This window comes from Galeopterus variegatus, unplaced genomic scaffold (genome assembly GCF_000696425.1).
Source record: "Galeopterus variegatus unplaced genomic scaffold, G_variegatus-3.0.2 Scaffold3712, whole genome shotgun sequence".
NCBI classification, from domain to species: Eukaryota; Metazoa; Chordata; class Mammalia; order Dermoptera; family Cynocephalidae; genus Galeopterus; species Galeopterus variegatus.
This window is the reverse complement of record NW_007729823.1, coordinates 195,974-216,100: the sequence shown is the minus strand read 5'-3', so window position 1 is coordinate 216,100 and position 20,127 is coordinate 195,974. Positions and strand designations below refer to the sequence as shown.

At 39.0% G+C, this 20,127-nt stretch overlaps 1 protein-coding gene across 2 annotated transcripts in view; it reads left to right on the top strand.

The window, feature by feature from the left end:
* The window catches only part of RXFP2 (relaxin/insulin-like family peptide receptor 2), a 65,870-nt gene extending 45,999 nt beyond the window's left edge, over positions 1 to 19,871 (top strand). The window contains exons 10-18 of one of the 2 annotated variants that reach the window (XM_008585786.1): positions 613 to 684; positions 1,596 to 1,667; positions 4,990 to 5,061; positions 5,167 to 5,238; positions 7,493 to 7,564; positions 9,975 to 10,204; positions 10,814 to 11,224; positions 14,259 to 14,477; positions 19,148 to 19,871. In XM_008585786.1, coding sequence (XP_008584008.1) covers positions 613 to 684; positions 1,596 to 1,667; positions 4,990 to 5,061; positions 5,167 to 5,238; positions 7,493 to 7,564; positions 9,975 to 10,204; positions 10,814 to 11,224; positions 14,259 to 14,477; positions 19,148 to 19,407 — 1,480 coding nt within the window. In that variant the 3' untranslated portion in view covers positions 19,408 to 19,871. The remainder of the gene's footprint in view (positions 1 to 612; positions 685 to 1,595; positions 1,668 to 4,989; positions 5,062 to 5,166; positions 5,239 to 7,492; positions 7,565 to 9,974; positions 10,205 to 10,813; positions 11,225 to 14,258; positions 14,478 to 19,147) is intronic. The other variant, XM_008585787.1, reaches the window with a different exon arrangement.
* The last annotated feature ends 256 nt before the right edge of the window (positions 19,872 to 20,127 follow it).

Genomic DNA, 20,127 nt, shown 5'->3' with positions numbered 1-20,127 from the left:
CTGGCGCTCAGTATGTGCAGGATAACTTTCACCCAAGTTTCTCCTTCAGTAAAATAGAGACCAAAACATCTACCTCATGTTGGGGAGAATGTGAGAATATGACTATTTATGATGCCACAGACAAAGTGTCTAGGCTTTAGATTCAGACAGATCTGGATTAGAAGGTGAATTCTACCACTTACTAGCTGTATGATCAAAAGAAAAGTGAATTTCCAAGAGCCTCATATGTTAAATGGGGCGTAATAATAACATCCTGGCAGAGGGCTGTGTTAGGCATGCAGAACAGCACCTGACACCTTAGAAGCCTATTAGGTGATAGTTTATGATGATCGGGCAATATTGTAATTATTAGCATGGTATGCAGCATGGAAAGACACTCACTCACTAACTGTTAGGCTGTCCTTTCCATCAATTTTATTAAGTTCTAACATTAATTGAAAGGGGAAAAGAAGCATCATATTAATTATATTGGCCCTGCACTAATTAGAAGGAAAACATAGCAAAATCAGAATAAAGTAAAAATAAAGTTTAGAACCATAATAGCAACAAAAGTATGTCTAAACATGTGATTTGTGTAAAGATATTAAAAATATTTTCCTCTGTGACCTTCAGGGATTTGGAAGGCAATCGAATAAAAAATCTTACAAATGCCACCTTTCTGTCCTGCGATTCGCTCACAGTGCTGTAAGTATACAACAGACTTCAGTAAATGAGGGAAAACCCTATAGATTTGGAAATTAAAAGAAAACATTGACAAAGAATTTTAAAGTAGTGTTTTGGTTACAGTGCTGGTCTGAAACTGCAATACTAGAAAATGTACATGCTGATTTATTGATTTTGATGGTGGGGTTGAGCCTTAAGTTGCCCACCATTTAGGTCTCCAGCTACTCTCCTCATTTCTGAAGGCAATCATCATTTCTGTGCACTTTCGTAGCTGAACTGGTACCTGAAAGTTCCAGTTTCCTAACCCCTTGGTCACCAATGGAATGAGGTAATGTATGGAAAAGTGGTTAGCTATACAAGGATGAGCTGTTGCTGCCAAAGTCTCTTATGGCTATATGTCTTTCTAGAGAAAAAAATTATAATTTCATTCTAAATGGAAAAACATCTAGATTCTAATTGTTGGTGCTAATTTCTCATTATTTTTTTTATGGGGCGGGGAGGCAGATGGATTGTTCAATTGGCACGTTTGCACTGGTAAGGTTAGAAACACAAGTATTTTGGTTTTGTTTTAATTATAGTTTTCCATATATACTAAGCATTTAGTAATGTTTATTGATTGGATGGGTGGTCAGAAAATGAATGGAAAAGAAAAATTAGAAAGAGACACTTTCTAAAATAATCAGAATCCGAACAAAGTGCAGCTTTATAGACCACACTCAGCTCAGATTGCTCCTGGCAGCACTTCCTGGAGAGAACATGTGGATGTCCTCAGTGAGAAACTCCTGCCCCAGGCTCCACACCAGATGATGTCTCCCTTTGAGACTTCAAAGGAGACTTCTTAAATTACATCCAGATCAATGGCATCTCCCAGTGAGAACTGATTATTGCAGCAGACGCAAACCCACAGTGCTGACTCTCGCCATGTCTTACAGGTTTCTGCCTAGAAATCAAATTGATTTTGTTCCAGAGAAGACATTTTCTTCATTAAAAAATTTAGGAGAACTGTAAGTAGCATCGTCTACTAGGAAAATATGATTGCTTCTTCCAAGATTATAAATTTAAATGACTAGTGAGACTGCATTTCCACTAGTAGCAATCAAAATCCTGTAGACTATTGGATATTAAAAATCAATTAAGAAAATCAACATTATCCTAAAGTCATAAGCACATTAAAATCAGACAGTGGGCTTAGTATGAATTTAGCCTACCTTAGTTTCCCTACCTATTTCCTTTGGGCAATTTCATGTCTACGTGTGTTTGGGAGTAAATGAGTTTTCCATAGCTTCTTAAGTGCAGGGATCATTTATCTGTAGTGACTGGAGTATAGTTAGTTCTCAATAAATGTTTGCTGAATAAATAACTGACTAACTGAAATAATATTAATTAATTATAGCTGAACAAAGGAACAAAGATGTTTATCATCTCTTGAGAAATTATGGCTTCTTCAGAAGGTTAAGCAAACACAGATGTCTAGAATGAGGAGGATTAGGCTTGTTGAAAAATGTTCAGAGAGCTCATGTAAATTTTTTTCTGTTCAAACATGTTTTGTAGATATAAGACTTTTAAAAAACCTTTGTCTTGTTATTAATTCATTGCTCCTCACATAATTGCATATCATTAGACCATTATAAATAGTGATGATTAGGGTAGAGAACTCATCCTCCTGATTGAGGCCTTAAAATAGAAATTAATTTCCTAATTAATCTCTCCCCCATTCTTTATATCTTGTTTTGAAATCCAGAAAAGACTAGGAAAAATAACTCAATGAGTAATTATTAAAATAATTTATAAATAATTAAGAAAATTCAATCTAATTAATAAGCATAATGAACATCATAAATCCACAAATACTTATTAAGTGCCTACTATGTGCAAGGCACTGCATTAGACCTAAAAATATTATCATTTTATTGCAAAAAATTAAAAACATCTCGCTTAGAAGAGACCTGCTCTCAGGGGCATTCCTGGCCAGGTGCTGGAGGACAGATATGAACTTGGGTTACAGCGTGGGGTGGGGCAGCAGCCCAGGACAAGCAGAAGTGTATTTGATATATAAACTTAAGGAAGCAGTGGTATGGAGTCTACATTTGAAAATTTTTTCTAATTTTCTTCTCATTCTACATATAGGAAGAGCAACACCAAAAAAATATATAAATAGAGCCGGCTTAAGAAACACTAGCCTGCTATTTTTAAGACCACCAGTAATCCATTCCAATCCACTTGGTCTCAGAAAGCTAAAAGAAATTCAGAAGTAGATAGATATAACTTGAACAAGGCATTTATACGTCTTGAGTTTGTGTTAGGTAACTTTACTGTGCCTTCATGACAGCAAACCCGTCCTGGGGGGGAATAAGCACAAGTATGTGAGGTCCCTGAAGTTCTCTCTCCAAAGAGTGTGCTTTAATTTTCTAGGTCTATACACAATCATCATCATCTTGCTCTGTTGTCAAGCTCTCTCTGGCCTGTGCACACCTGTGGCTTTCTTTCTGGGCTGTGAAGCAGGTGTGCTCCTCTCATGTGAATCACCTGATCAGAATGCCTAGTTGGCAGGACGTCACGCTGGGGCACCATGTCAGCACCTCAAAAGTATCCTGTTTAAAACTATACCAACAGTGGCTCCTTACCCTGTTGCCAGCTTCTTCACCTGGACCTGCCATCTTAGTGGGATCAGCACCCTTCCCCGCAGCCGGGCTTGAAGACTGCTCCCCGTTTTTCTCTGCCTCTCTCTTAAGACTCTCAGACCTAAAGCCCTGCCAAAGTCCCCTTAAGCCTTCATCGGCTCTCACCTGATCCAAATCTGGTCTCCTTCCTCCAACTCTAGCTTTTCAGCCTGTCTTTCAAGCTTTTGACAGAATTATCATCCCATAACCCAGAGCATATTATGTCACTGTCCTGTTAATGTTCTCATTCCTTGTTGTCAATCATTTAGCAAAGTCTTTGTTTTCAGCCTGTCTTTCAAGCTTTTGACAGAATTATCATCCCATAACCCAGAGCATATTATGCCACTGTCCTGTTAATGTTCTCATTCCTTGTTGTCAATCATTTAGCAAAGTCTTTAATACAGTTTTCAAACGTTAACATACAGAAGAATCAAGAATCACAAGAATTACAGGGGCTATTGGTTTAAATACACGGTACCAAGCTGCTTACGAGAGACTCTGATGTGGTATTCTGGGGTGGGCAACAGGCATGTGGCCTTTTCACATGCATCCTCGGTGATTCTGATGCCTGCACTGTACTGTGGAGCACACTGCCTTGTGGTGTACTCACGGCACTCCCATCTTTCTATCCTCCACCCATGTTGGACAACTTGCTGACTGCTGAAGATGTCATGAATTCCCAGCATCTCTCTGTTCTCACCTGAAAAGCTGCTCTTCCTTATTCCACCACAGATCATTAAGCCTTGCTCAAGTGCTTCCTAATTTCCCAGGCCGAGATGGATGACTCCTTCCTCTGTGTGTTGTTTGTACCTCTATAACAGTGCTTGTTTCATTCTTGTTTTATAGTATAGTTTTTACTCTAAATTTAAGCTTCTTTAGAGAAAGAGCAAAGTCTTAGTTATTTGTAACTCTCACATATCCATCAGCAGCTCCAAAGTATCAAGAATAGGTAAGATGTTTTCTTTGGCTCTCAATTAGGCAATTGTATATTTATTTTATCTTTCACATCTTCTCTGGCTCAGAAGGATATTGTGGACTCTTCTTCTGATCCTAGCAGATCTCTTTTTCACATTCCATAAAGTCACTTCCCTACAATTCTTTCTGAGTTGGCCAGTCCTATCATATCTAATTCTAAACTCTCAATTTGTTCTACAAAAATAGTCTTATATAAGAATACATTTAAAATGTGTGAATTTATTCATTCAAGATTGTCTGGGCAGATACTGAATAGTCAATACTATCTTAGTTGGAATGCAAAATAAATAGAAGTCACAAGTCTTGACCTCAAAAAGTTTTGTTGCATAAACAGGAGATCACATATATGAAGCAAGTAGGAATCACAGAAGCATAAATGGTAGAAGTGTACAAACAGTACCTAAAACAGAGGAAATTAATCAGAGTAGATATTAAAGCCAGATTGGGAACATGTTGGAGAGGGGGTGAGAAGAAATTCCAGACAGGAACTAGATAAGCAAAATGCCACATGTCTGAAAGTGATGGAAAACATGTCCATTTGGCGACTCTCATGGCCTTGCTGTTGTGTAACAAGTTATCAGGTTTGTTAAATTTTCTGTGACATCAAACGGGATGATGATAATTGTGAGGAGTAATAACTATGTCATTTATTTCTAATGTAATTGCTTTGGGTTTTCACTGTCATCAACAGGGATCTGTCTAGCAATATGATCATGGAGCTACCACCGTGTCTTTTTAAAGACCTAAAGCTTCTACAAAAACTGTAAGTTCTTCTCACCATATTCAGTTATAAATGGCATCATCTTGAGCTTCCAAAATAATAACATCCTCATATTTCTCTTCCCTTTTATTTTAATGGTAAAAAAAGGAACCTGTCGTCCAATCCTCTTTTGTATGTGCCCAAGAACCAGTTTGAAAGTCTTAAACAACTTCAGTCTCTGTAAGTACAATATTACAATTATGTTTATTATAATTTTAGTGGATGCACTTTACTTGGAGACATTTATTTTTAAACAGGTATTTCACACACAGAAGCACACATTCTGGGATGATTTAAATATCATTATTACCATCAATTATGTGCAGAATGACCACAAAGCCTCATTTTTACAATTCAACACGTGCAAAGACCATATCTATGTTTGAAACTACATATAGCTTCTTCCTGAAAACCAAGTTTGTATGGAAAATTTTCATTCTAAATTTTTCACAAAGAATTAAATTTGCAGTAGTTTTGTTACTAAATGTTTGGCAAAAACAATTATGTAAGACTTGCCTGCTTTTCTCCTTTACCCTTTCCTATAAGAATCTACTTGATATTGGTCTAGAATGAATGCTTTCTACTTCCCAATAAGTAAAGAAAAAAATAATCCCACAAATGTAAACATTCAGACAATTAATGTTGTGTAATATTTTGGAATTTCAACCATATTAGTTGTCAGTGGTGTGAAGAACTCTGTGGCTATCTTTTAAACTTCATGATTCCTTTCCCAGGGCGAGCCATTGCTGGCTAAAGTTTGTTTGTTTGTTTGTTTGTTTGTTTGTTCGTTTGATTCCTTTCCCAGGGCGAGCCATTGCTGGCTAAAGTTTGTTTGTTTGTTTGTTTGTTTGTTCGTTCGTTTGTTTGAACACAGAAAGCATTCTGCACTACATGATCTCAGCCTAAAGCATTTCTTTATATAATTCCGAAGACTAATTCTTAACATCACTTCTTATTCTTGCTAAACAGTTTTCTTTGGGAAATTGATGTAAGATTTAGGTTCTCTCTCAACAGATATTAGTGAGTATCCCCTGATGAAAAAGTCTTGGTCCCTGCTCTCAAGAAGCTACAATATTAAAAAAACTAAAATTATAAATAATTTATTGTTTTTAAATATAAGAGCAGACCTCAGAATATGGACAGTATGATTCTTCCCTTCACTTACCACATACTGCATTTCTGAAAGCTGAATATCAAGTCACCACATAATGCCTTTCCGAAAGTCAAAATAGCAGCTATTTACTGCACACTTTTCTTTCTTCATTCTTTTCTCTTTTTTGGCCTCAATTATTTACTAAGTTCCATTTACACACTTACTTTAAAAACATTTATTGATCACCAACTTATACATAGCACTGTCTTAGACAATTAGAATATAGTGGCCTCTGCTCTTTAGGATACTACAGGATATTAAGCAAACAATCACACAATCCATGTAAAGCTGATTAGCCCAGGAGAAAGCCAGAAAACAAAAGAAAGAAGAGTGGGAAAAAACCTTTAGAAAGAACTTAGAGTTTTCTGCAAAAGGGGCCATGAGATAATTCATTAGTATAATAGCTCCCCCAGGTTTCATATCTAACTTCTAAAGATCAAGGTGGTTTCTCTATGAAGGACTCATTGGGTAAAGGAAAACTCAGAACTATGATGAGAAATCCTTATTCGGATTAGCCAAAAAGAAACCAAGCGAGAATCAGACATCTTTCAAAATATTAAAAGCAAAAGGCTTTTGTCTTTTTAGATTGTCATCTCTCCATCCATCTGTTTCCTGGGAAAATGACAGCTCTTAATTCACACCATCCTAAAGAGGTCTTCAAAGTATCCACATTTATAGAAGCTTCTGAATAAATTAAGAGTGTAGGAGTGATCACTAGAGCCTTTCAAGGACATCTTCTGGGGCCTGGAGGAATTTAAGGAATTACACTTCCCAGTGTTGTCTTAGAAAAAGATTTTCCTGAACTGGAACTCCTCTTGCTGCCTCTGTCGTTTTCCACTCTGAAGACACATAGGCCAGGAAGAAATGACCATATTTAAATTCAGATTCTCACAAAACTCACTTCAGTGATGCTCTCAGGTTGGAAGTATCAGCCCCCGAATGAAACCCCCTAACTACCGTGGCATCCCATTCATAAAATCAAACCACAGAGTCAATTTCATAATCACACAGATCACCACAGCCATTCTTAAGAAAGGAGTGAAAGTGTTCTATTAGAATGCAATTCTGCATGTGAAGTGACAGAATCAGCTCCAGCTTACAGAAGGCACGAATAGAAACAGCAATTTTCTAAGATAGTACACTGTAAAATTTCATCCTAATGTGAATAGGTAACATAAGATTTTGAAGCATTGTGTTTTTGAAGCATTGTATTTAGGACAAAGAACGCAATTATTAAATTTCAACCCTAAAAACATTAAACCTATTGTGCGTATTTTCCAGAGACCTGGAAAGGATAGAGATTCCAAATATAAACACACAAATGTTTCAACCCATGAAGAATCTTTCTCACATGTATGTATGTATGAAGAATGGAAAAGAAAGCATGGTGAAATGTTTCGAATGTTCTAGTGTAAACTGTCTAATGTATCACTGCAATGTGTTTTTATGCAACAACAGTCTTTTTATTGAGAACTTTTTAATTTTGTCACCTTTGGTCCCTGTTCAAATAGAGTTCAATATTTTGATGTGCGACATGAATGACCATTCTCTCTGGAAACATGCTGTTTATCCAATTGAGGCCCAATAAGAGATCAGGGTACCAGAATGCCACATATTACACAAGATGAAGTTACTGGCTAAAGGGTACTCAGGCGACCTGGAAACATTAATTCACCTCACATGAGTGAGCAGTCGGCTGCTCTAAGATTTGAGCCCTTAGGAAGAAAGGTGCTATATAAATTCCAGGTGTTGTTACTGTAACTAAGTGCACTACAGAATGGAGGTAATTAATCTTTATAGTAGTTTTTGATAAGTCACTTTAATATATTTGGCTAAAGTGCACTGTGTAAGTTGTGTTAATATATGTGTTTATAACAGTATCATTTCTTTATCAAATGTGTAATCTATGTGTTCATGATTTCAAAAATTAACTATTGTTATCCACAAAAATAGGGAGAATTCGATGTGAAATTACAAGTTGGGTGCAGCAGGTGGATGAAATGGTTGATATGAAGGTGCTCCTTGGGAGACGTTTTGTTTATGTCTGTGCAGCAGGTGTGATTTCCACAAGACAAGTGTTTGACGCATATCCCATGGTTTTGTTAATTTCTCTGGCACCATTAGACAAACATTCAGTGAGGCTATCATTTCCTTATTACAGGCAGAATGTGAGGTCTTCTTAGAATAGAGAAATTCAACCTTTTTAGGACTTGATGGAGAAGCTGCTGTTTTAAGTAGAGATCTCAGGTCAAGGTCAGGAAGTATGCGACAATGAGCAGAAAGCACGGTAGCTTAGCTACTTCCTTACTAAGTGACCTACTTATTCCTCTTTCATCTCCTTGTTCTTCACTTATTGAAACACCTCCACCTGTCACCCCCATTCCTTCCACCTGTCAACCAGGAGTATGGTCACGGCGTGAGGGGAGGTTGAACCCCTTAGAGACCCAAGGTGGCTCTATCGAAGACAGGGGATATAATACAATCCTAAAATAACCAAGAGGCCAAGTCAAGGGTGTGCCAGGGATTCCAAGCAAATAAGAAAGTCATATGTCAAGTTCCTTTCACTGAATGCCAGATATTAGGAAGCCTAAAAGTAAGATACTTGAGGGCAGGGATTACCTCCTATTTTTCTACCTGATCCATCCAGCACTAAATTATCCATCATCCATTTGCTCATCCAAGAAATATTTGCTGAGTACCTACCATGTGCCAGGCACCATTCTAGATGCAGAGAACACAGTAATGAACAAGAGAGAGAATATCTGTCCCATGGAGCCTCCATTTAGCTTTAAGAACCAGAGAGTAAATGAGCAAACAAATAAACAGTTAATAAATGCTATGAAGATAAGTGAAACAAGAGAAAGGGATAGAGAAGGATTTAGGTGGTTTAGGTGGAAGTCAGACTGATGTGACATTTGAGTTGACCTGAACGGAGGGAGGGAGAAGCCCTGGCAATGTCCAGGGAAGACTCGACATACCCATACCCCTACCCAGACTGTAAATACGCTGACCACAGGCAAACCTACATTATCCTCTAGAAATTGCTTAAGCCCTTTCAGACCCTGGTAAGAAATCCACATTCAAGGCGGCTGCTTGTCCTGCCAGCTCCAGTGAGACTGAACTTTCCTAGTCTCAGAGAGCCTCCCTTCCTGCCAGTGTCAGGGGAAGGAAGGCTAAAGTGAGCAGACCTCGGTGTTTAAAACTAAGGACAATACGGTAATGCTTTTAGTGAGTTACAATAGGTTCCTTACATCCCATACCCAAGCTCCTGAATGTTTGCTAGAGATCAATCTCACAATGATAATCTACTTTTTATAACACCCTAGAGAATAATCCAATGTGATGGAGGTAAAAATAGAGGCTCTGAGATTTCAGACTTTCATGTCCTCCCTTAACTCTCCCCAGTCAAGCCACTGAATTTCTATGTCCTTTAGGTTCCTCATCTTTAAAAGAAGGACACAACCTAGAATAACATAATACTTAATGACTCTGAGATTTCAGACTTTCATGTCCTCCCTTAACTCTCCCCAGTCAAGCCACTGAATTTCTTTGTCCTTTAGGTTCCTCATCTTTAAAAGAAGGACACAACCTAAATAACATAATACTTAATGGAAACCTTTCTAATTACATAAACATTACTAAGCAAAAATAAACAAACCTAGCGAGTTGCACACCTAACGTAGAGTTACAGCCCCGATAGGATTGCAACTGTAGTTTCTGTGTCATTGCTGTAAAGTGACTCTTTTTTTCCCTTTGACTTTAGTTATTTCAAAAACTTTCGGTACTGCTCCTATGCTCCCCATGTCCGAATATGTATGCCCTTGACTGACGGCATTTCTTCAGTTGAGGACCTCTTGGCTAACAATATCCTCAGAATATTTGTCTGGGTTATAGCTTTCATTACCTGCTTTGGAAATCTTTTTGTCATTGGCATGAGATCTGTCATTAAAGCTGAAAATACAACTCACGCTATGTCCATCAAAGTCCTTTGTTGTAAGTATGTTTCCTATATAAAAAGATTTAGGGTATCTGCTGTGAGCTGTGTGCTAGATTATATGCATATATTGGCCTTCAACAAATGGCATTTAATATGAATTATATATGTTGGGAAAATTTTTTCTTCTAAATATGAAGGAACTGCTCTTTATGGCTCTGTTTTAGATTGCATGATCTACCTAAGGGGGTTATGTCTCGGAAATGGAGTAACAGGAAGCTGATAAGCAAGTGATGGATTATGGAGGAAGTTTTGTGGGTTGTAAAATTAAGCCTAACTTCAATTACAATAACACCCATGCTCCCTAAGTCCAGAAAATGATTCCCTTTATTAACTATTGCAAGTAAAACATGTTTACTGTTTAAAAATTAGCCCTTCCTCTCTTTCAAAAAATTCCCCCTCCCACTTTTTAAACTATAAAACAAGGATATAGTGCAGTACTTTTGAAGTAGTACAGATTTTGAAGTCTGTACTCTAGTAGGTGCTTATGTTAATCCATTTAATACAGGATGAAGGAACTAGACCTAATCAGAACACTAAAATGCTGGAACTAGACTTAACCAGAAAACTGGGAACTACCAACATACACTGTTTCGATTCTCCCGCAGGTGCTGACTGCCTGATGGGTGTTTACTTGTTCTTTGTTGGCTTTATTGATATCAAATACCGAGGGCAGTACCAGAAGCACGCCTTGCTGTGGATGGAGAGTTTACAGTGTCGCCTGATGGGGCTCCTGGCCATGCTGTCCACCGAAGTCTCTGTCCTGCTGCTGACCTACTTGACTCTGGAGAAGTTCCTGGTCATTGTCTTCCCCTTCAGTACCATTCGTCCTGGAAAACGGCAGACCGTGGCCGCCCTCATTTGCATCTGGATGGCGGGACTTTTAATAGCTATAATTCCATTTTGGAATGAGGACTATTTTGGAAACTTTTATGGGAAAAATGGAGTATGCTTCCCACTTTATTATGATCAGACAGAAGATATTGGAAGCAAAGGGTATTCTCTTGGAATTTTCCTAGGTAAATAATCTTCTTCATTTCCTGGAAAAACATAATTTTGATAGAAATACCTTAAATTTCAGCAAAGGCAGATTTGTCTATTTTGGAAATTAATATAGTCAAGACTGGGTACTTTTTAAAGAAAAGTTCTCACTATGTATTCATAAAAGTTTTTATTTAACTTTTATTATAGAGATTTAGTGTGGAAAGCAAAGATGTACTATCAGGATTTCTGGATGATCTTTTTATTATCCAGAAATCTTTTGATTTCATGTTTATGTGTGGTAACTATGAGCTGGAGGAATTCTAGTGTAATGCCTAGTCCTGGAACCCTACCAAGTTATTTGAAGTCATGTTCTTTTACAATGTAGTTATGAGTTAAAAAATTATACTAAAATTCTGAACTAACTAGCAGGAGATATCTAAATGGAAATACCAGGTAGGTTTATTGCTTTTTGGTAAATATAGCTTTTAAGCCAGCACTGAAAGGATGCTTAATAAACTTCTTTCTTTTTCAGTTTTCTTAATTCCCCCTAATTTTTTTAGAAAAGACTGTACATTCTCTTACAAATGAATAACAAGTTTAGTCTTTAAAGTTAAAAACTTTTTTCTAGTTTCTAATATGTGTCACTCCTGCTTAAAATTAAGGCCATTCCCATGTCCTCTCTTTAACTAGGGCAGTATTTTCATTTTAACTCTCCCTCCCATCTTTTCCCACTCATCCAAGTTGTCAGCAAGCTCTATTGCCCTTTTCTAAATTAAATAGTTTTTATCAAAATTTGCTCTGTCTTCTGTCCTTCTAGCCTCTGCCCACTGCTGTTGCCTTAGTTTAAAACTTCAATACCTCAACCTTAACCATTTCTGGTCTTTTCTCCCCCCGGGGTCTTCCCCCTCCTCCCATTTTTCTGTTCACTATCACTGTTTTAATCTCTGTGGTTATCAAAACAACTGTGTATGCCTCTGCTCAGAGACTTTCAATAGCTCCCTCCTACTATCCAAGGTCATTTAAATTAGTCACTTAAAACTCATCATGAATGGTCCTAACCATCGTTCCCAGCTCTTCTCCATCTACTTCTCTTCCTCCTCTGAAAAATAAAACACTTTCTTTGCAACATTTTCATAATACTGCTCACACCTACCCTGACTGGTAGCTATTTGTTCATAGATATATCTTTCCCAGGATATTGTGGGCCATTCTTTATATTTCATGTATCTGTATATCATGACTCATTTTCTCATTGCTCCCAGGACAGGTGCACTTAATAGAGACCCTCCCTGACACGCACACACACACAGAATATGACATTCATTGATTCAACGAGTACCCATTTAGCACCGACTATCGGCTGTGTACTATACTGGGTACTGAAGATACAACATATTTGGCTCTCACAGACCCTACAGACCAGAGAGGAGGATGCAAACAAGGAAACGTGGCTTTACATCACAGGCTGATAAATGCTGTGATGGAAGAGTACAGAGTGTTCTAGGAGCCCCAGATCTGAGGACCAGGAAAGGCTTTCCAGTAGAAATAAATCCAAACTGAGGCCCAAAGGATGAAAAGGCACCAGCCAAGTGAAGGCAGAGGAGGCGGGCAGGGGCTATGTTCCAGGAAAAGACACAGTGGATGCAGAGGCCCAGAGCCAGGGAACAGGATGAGATGAGGAGCCAAAGAAGTTCAATGTGGCTGGATCTTACAATGAAGACAGGGGGGTTGGCTGAAAGGGGTTAAGTAACTGTGATATATTCCAGATAGATAAAGAGATACACACACACACACACATACCAGCATCATCTGTTTGCACGTGAGCAAAGGAGTCCTAGAGCTCTAGATAAATGATGAATATAAGAATACACAATATTTTAATTTACTTTTTATTTGAGAATAGTTTTAATTTTAGCAAAAAGTTGCAAGGATATACAAGTTTCCATATACACCCCACCCAGTTTCCTCTATTGTTAACATCTTAAATGCATTACTCTACTGCATTTAGAGCATACACTTTTGTCCCATCTCTATGTCTGTTTTCAGAATTTGGACTGGAGGAGGACATTCTAACATAGTCGCTTTGTTTTATACTTTACTAAACCTTCTGACAAAGGACCTAAGACAAACCAGTTTTATATAATTCTACTGTATGGCTCCACAGTAAGATTCCATGTGGTATGAAATGTTTTTGATAAAAATAACAGATCACCTTAAATTTCAAGTATTTTTTCCCTAGACTTCACCAGTCACACATACAGCCTAGGTTCAGATGAACATTTTTTAAACAACTTTGAAAATATATGCAAATCGTATGTTCACTATGAGGAATGAGATGATCACTCTTAGGAATTTTATTACAGCAAGAATAAAGCAAACTAAGAAACTAAGAAGTCAGCCTTACAGGGGATAGCAGCATTAAGTGAGAATCTTGTGAATATATTTGGCCCCAAAAGAGTGATTCATACAGTTGAATTTTTTACTTTTTTCTTATTTCTTTCTTTTTCCTAAAATGAGTCTAACATGTTCTGAATCATAGTAATTTAAATTACTGTAAGCAACCTGAAGAAAAATAAAAATGTAGTTTTGTTCTACGTATTATTTTATTTAAGACCAAAAAACATGACGAATAATATTTCTGAAGGAATTATGCTTATGATAAATTCCAAAGTTATCTTATTCATATTCATAAGATAAAGAAATGGGGTTGTATTTATTTTTGTGTGTATGATTAAAATAACCCCTTAAGGTTTGAACATGTGAAAGCTAAAAAAAAGGTAGCTCTTTTCATGCTTTAAAAAAGTCAGTGTTTACTTCATGCCATACCTATATCTGAATTGCAGAAGTCTTTAATTCTTCATAAAGGGTTTATATATTTGAAGTCTCTTTTTGATCTGGCAAACCCAATTCCTTTATCTTAGTTCCTTGAACTCGGGATTTTAGCTGAACACCACTGGGCTTATACAAGAGAACGCTGCTTGGAAGTACCAGTGTAAGGGGCTAAGGCCACAGTATTTTTATTATTGACTTATCCACCTGAGATGTTAAGAGGTGTGCTTTTCCCAACAGGTGTGAACTTGCTGGCTTTTCTCATCATTGTGTTTTCCTATATTACCATGTTCTGTTCCATTCAAAAAACCTCCTTGCAGACCACGGAAGTGAGCTATCACCTTGGAAGAGAGTTGGCTGTTGCAAATCGTTTCTTTTTTATCGTGTTCTCTGATGCCATCTGCTGGATTCCTGTATTTGTAATTAAAATCCTTTCCCTCTTCAGGGTGGAAATACCAGGTCAGTCCCTTCCATCCTTCCCAAGTACATTGTGCTTCTCATGCCCTTTGTTTGATGAGGCCAGGATCTAGGACAGTTCCTTACACATCCTAAATTCTCCATAAATACCTACGGCTTCCGTACAAGGAGTTATTACTTCCCCCAGTGTTTTATCGTCGGTATTCCAAGATAGAAGCTGGGTAGTGGTACAATCCAGCCAAAAAGAGTAAAAAACAGGAGCTAGAGAAAAACTAAGTTTGAGCATCTTGCTTCTGCCTGAGCTAGATAGCTTTAACCAGGGGTACACATAAAAAAAAAATCAAAATATACATGCCCAGGTTCCACCCCGACCCCAGGATTTGGTCTCTAGGGGCTAAGGCCTCTGCATGGGCTCTGTGGAGTGCTAGATGTTCCCAGGAAGTGCCTCACTGAAAAGGCCAGGTTCCCAACACAGACCCCAACTTTAACCAAAGAAAATCAGCTTTTACAAGTTAGGATTTTACGTGAAGCCCTTTCTGGGATCTAGAGTTCACAGCCCTCCAGTGGTCACCCAGGGTTTGAACCCAGCTCTCGGTGAAACAGAGTTTGAAATCATCTTCTACTCATTGTTTCAGCCGATTGAAGATCTACCTGGGGAGCTGATCCAGGGCAGGAATTGTGTCTTGTTCATCTTGGTACTCCAGTGTCAAGCCTGGTGACTGACACACCAAAAGCCCTTATCAAAGAGTGATGAATGCACAAATGACAAACAGCTGTAACAACCTGTGTCCCTCTGGCTGTGCAGAAGTCACATGAGGCCTTGTCAAATGCCTTGCTGCAGATGACCCACAATGTCCACCGCATCCCCTTAACCGATCAGCTTCGTCCCCACACCAGGCGTAGACGTCCCTTAAACCATGTAAAACGTGGAAGTGAAAGTCAGGAGGAGGGAGATCAGGGCTGAATACACGAGAGCCTTTGCTGGATAGTGAGAGCAGAAGCCATAAAAATGTGTGTGAGGTCACTTGGGGAGAGCCAGGTGTACATGAGGAGCAGAGTTAATTAAATGTTAATGGTCACAGATGTTCACTTGATGAACAGTCTCCAATCTATTACCACTATTTGGACATCTCAATTTTTACATCCTAACATTAAAATTCAGTAGGACTTAAATGTCCATTGGCCTCCATTGCTCACAGAATAAAGTCCAAATACTAGGATTAACTTTGTTATATTTCTTACCTCCTACCACATCCTCATATATCCTGTGATCCAGGCCCATTGGAATGATCAGGCTTTTTTCTTCTGCACTTTTCTGATAAGACATCAGCCTTTGCGAAGCTGTTCCCTCCACCTGGATTATACTTTCAATCTATAAAATTCTAGCCCCTGTCATCCTTCGAGCCCCAACCCAAATATTCTCTCTCCCATGGTGGCATTCCAGACCTCTCCCCACCCCACCTCCATCCAACCCGGTTGCTTAAATGTCCATGACCTCACTTACTAGCCTCATTTGAACTGCCTCATATCAGCACTATTTTTGAATGAGTCCACTGTTCCCTTCAGATTATAAGCTCCAGGAGGGTGGGGAGCATGTCTTATTTATCTTTGCATTTTCCACAGTGCTTTGTATGTAGTGCTATTCAATAAATGCTTTTTCAATTAAAGAAGCTGAGCTTCGTCCAAGGATGGTGGAATGGATGGGATTTATCATCCCCCTCCCCACTCGTGTCTCCACACCTTTTGATGCCCTTCCCCACCGCAGGCACCCCCATCTCTCAGAGGAGGGAGAAGGCAGCCTCACATGGTGAGAGAAGGATCCCTCAGGGAATGAGGCAGGAGTCCCAGGTCCCTATCCTAATCCACCACTGACCTGTAGAGGGAGTTTAGAGAGCTCACCTCACCTCACCTAGACTATTTCTAGACAGTCTCTCAAATTACTTTCACGTTTAATATTTTGTAAGTCTGTTAACTCCTTGAGGCATTTCCTCTCTGAATTAGTTTTCTGGGGCTGCCATAACAAGGTAACACAGAAATTTATTTATTTTTTTCACAGTTCTCAAGGCTAGACATCCAAGATCAAAGTGTCATCAGGTTGGGTTACTCCTGGGGCTTCTCGTTGTCTTACAGAGATGGCCCCTTTTGCTGTGTCCTTACATGGCCTTTTCTCTGTGTGCACATCCCTGGTATCTCTTCATGTGTTCAAATGTTCTCTTCTTATAAAAACACCAGCCAGATTGGAATAAGACCCACCCTAATGACCTCATTTTAACTTAATCACCTCTTTAAAAGCCCAATCACCAAATTCAGTCACATTTGGAGATATTGGGGTGTATTAGTCCATTTCTGTTGCTTGTAACAAAATATGTGAAACTAGGTGGTTTATAAAGAAAACAAAATTTGTTGCTTACAGTTTCTGAGGCTGGGAAGTCTGAAGTCCAAGGAACACATCTGGTGGTGGCAACAGTGACCCCTCGTATTGCAAGATGGTGGAAGCAGAGAGAGACGAACCTCTCATGCGCTCTTCTTTTAAAGCCCTCAGAACCACGCCCCTGACCACCATTTTTAATCCATTCACTACTGCATGGTCCTACAATCCAATCACCTCTTCAAGGCTCCACCTTTCAATTACCATAATAGGATTTCCCACCCTCTTAACAGTCACAGTAGGGGGCCAAGTTTCTGACACATAAAACTTCAGGGACACAGTTCAGCCCACAATACTCTGTGATCTAGAATCCAGAGATGTCTGGTGACCAAAGGTACCTAATGGCAGCAGGAGTGACCATCATCCTCAGAGAGTCTAAGACACTTTATGTGATAATGAACTTAATAACTACCTCAATGAAGCCAACTAGAACAGGAAAAAATGTCCTATGGAAATATCATTGGGTCACACACCAGTTTTTCACTACATTTATAATTCAGTACTTTGAGGTTTGTCTTGAACACCTCAGTGGTCCTAAGAGAAAAGTCTTTATCACACTTGATAAAGTCCCTTCTTGCTTGCCCAACTTCCCATAGCATTGTAGAAAATGCTGCGCTCATGGACCTAAACCCACCCTGTCCCCACCCTCCACAAACTCTACTGGTCATGACACATCACTGATAGTACCTGGGGTCAACCCAAAAGATAAGCCAGCTTTAGCCCTCCTATCCCAGAACTCAGCTGCTCATCTTAAATTAGGGAGTCTCCCTGACACTGAACGGAAGGTCCCATTCAGAGTGGAACTTACCTGTGGAACTTGTGCAGGCTGCTTGTCTTTAATCAAAAGCAGGGGCCAGCTACAAGGCATCGAGTTTTGATTGCAACTCCCTTTGGGGGCACGACAGACAAAAGGCAATTTACTTTGTTTTTCTTCAATCATTAACTATTAAGATCATCTAATTATTTTAAATTAAAGACAGATAATACAAACTTTGTTTAATAAGTCTAAGATAGGCTAAAATTTATATTTTTTCCTTTTATATTCTTTTTCAGCTAAAAAAAAATGAGGACAAAGAAGAGAAGATGGGATGGGAAAAGAGGGAAGCAAATGTGGAAAAGGAGAAGGGAGGGAAAAAGGGAAGGAGAAAAGAACAGACGAGAGAAGGTCGTCAGCTGAGCAGTCAGAGATGAAATGGAAAAGACAGAGAAGGGAAGAAAGAAAAGGATATTAGGAGCAAAGAAGGATCAGAGAAGAACAAAATGACAGTGGTTAAAAGATAAGAAAGTTAAGGGGTGGAGGAGGAGGAGAGGGAGACAGAGGACAGTGAGAGAAAGTATCACTGGCCTTACTATCTAGCTCTCACCCAGGCTGGGAGATCTTTGAAACATGGAAAAGGTGGCAGGGGGCAGCATCATGGGGTGGGGTTTGACAATCACAGACATTGGTGCTGAAAGGGATATCAACAGGGCTGACAAAGGCCCAGCCCCCGAAATCAGGCAGAGCAGGTGAGGCCAGGGAGCATAAGTGATTTGCCTGCGGTCACACAGGCAAGAGGTGTCTGACCATGGGAGCAGGCTGCTTTTAAATGCGCTTTTAAATGTATCTTTAAAAATACATGTACTTCTAACCAAGCAAATGATACACTCAGGAAGGACACTATCATTCCAAATTTCTCCTCACGAGGAACTTGAGCCTCTTTTCCTGAACATTCTATTGGCATTTGTGAGGCTGCGCACAGAAGGAATCCATCAAGTCTGGGGGGTGCGTTGCTTTCAGTTCTTCAGATCTACAGTCTCCACTTATAGGATGATACGACAGCAGGAGTAACAGAGCAGGACAATAAACCTTGGATACTGGATGGGTTAAGAGCAAGGTCATATCTGGCTCCTGGACCAGAAGTTGGCTGAATCCTGTTCTATTGATTAAGAATTATTTTCTCATTCTCTTACTTTTCTATAAAGGAAAGTAATAAAGAGCAAAAGGAGTACATTATATAGCAATTTATAGTTTACAAAGTGTTTCCACTTATCTGCTCTTGTTTGGCCTCACAACAACCTACAAATTAGTTATTGCAACTCAAGAAAGTTAAATGGCAGGACCTTGAATCCAAGCTCCTGTGCTCTTCCAACAAAGAGATTTTCAGTGCGGTGAGAGGAAACTTAAATGTACTAGCTAGCTCTTTCATAAGTAGCACCGACTGCAAAGTATTACTTGTATTCTGTGCCTATGTATCACCTTAACTTCTTCTTTTTTTTTTTTTTCATACTTTGTTTTCTTCTTCAGGCACAATCACTTCCTGGATAGTGATTTTTTTCCTTCCAGTAAACAGTGCCTTGAACCCAGTCCTCTACACTCTCACAACCAGCTTTTTTAAGGACAAGTTGAAACAGTTGCTGCACAAACATAGGAGGAAATCAATTTTCAAAATTAAAAAAAAAAGTTTATCTACATCTATTGTGTGGACAGATGACTCCTCTTCACTTAAACTTGGAGTTTTGAACAAAATAACTCTTGGGGACAGTATAATAAAACCAGCTTCCTAGTAATGGTTTTGGGTCATTTTCAATGGACTACATAAAACAAGGTACAGCTTTTGGAAGATGACACCTGCAATGCTTTTCATCTTTACCAACGGCAAGGCTTTCTCACGGAGAGCACAGCAGAATGACTTCTGGCACTGCATTCGACGGCAGTCGTACTATGTAGCAACCGTGCTGAGAACTGCACCGAAGGATTCTTCTGATCATTTCATGCCTGATACGCACAAGTGAATCCATATGTAGTAAAGCCGATATGCAGTTGATCTCTAGCTAGTCAACACTACCAACCTACCAATGAATGCCCACATGCTGGCACTGCATGATCTGCTTTTACATCAAGTTGCATTGTCCGTAAAATAAAAACATTCACCACATCTTATTCTAGTGTGGCCATAATGACATAAACCTAACATTTCTCCTTGCTTTTTCAATATCAAATAAAACCATCAGCATCCTGCTGAATTGATCTTGCAAAGGAATTCTGAGATGTTCACCCACCCCAAGTCCTAACCTGTGGAGGCTGGTGGAGTAGCAACTTTGAATGCAGAACTTCATACAAGATTACCAAGTCTAACATATGACAGGAGAGACATGATGAAACCTAGGACCATTCACCTTTTTGGCTTTTATTTAATGTCAGAAGTGCTGAGATCTTAAGATATTTTTCCTAAGGTTTCCCAGGGCACAAAGGAAAATTGGGCATGCCCACTGCCAAAAATTGTA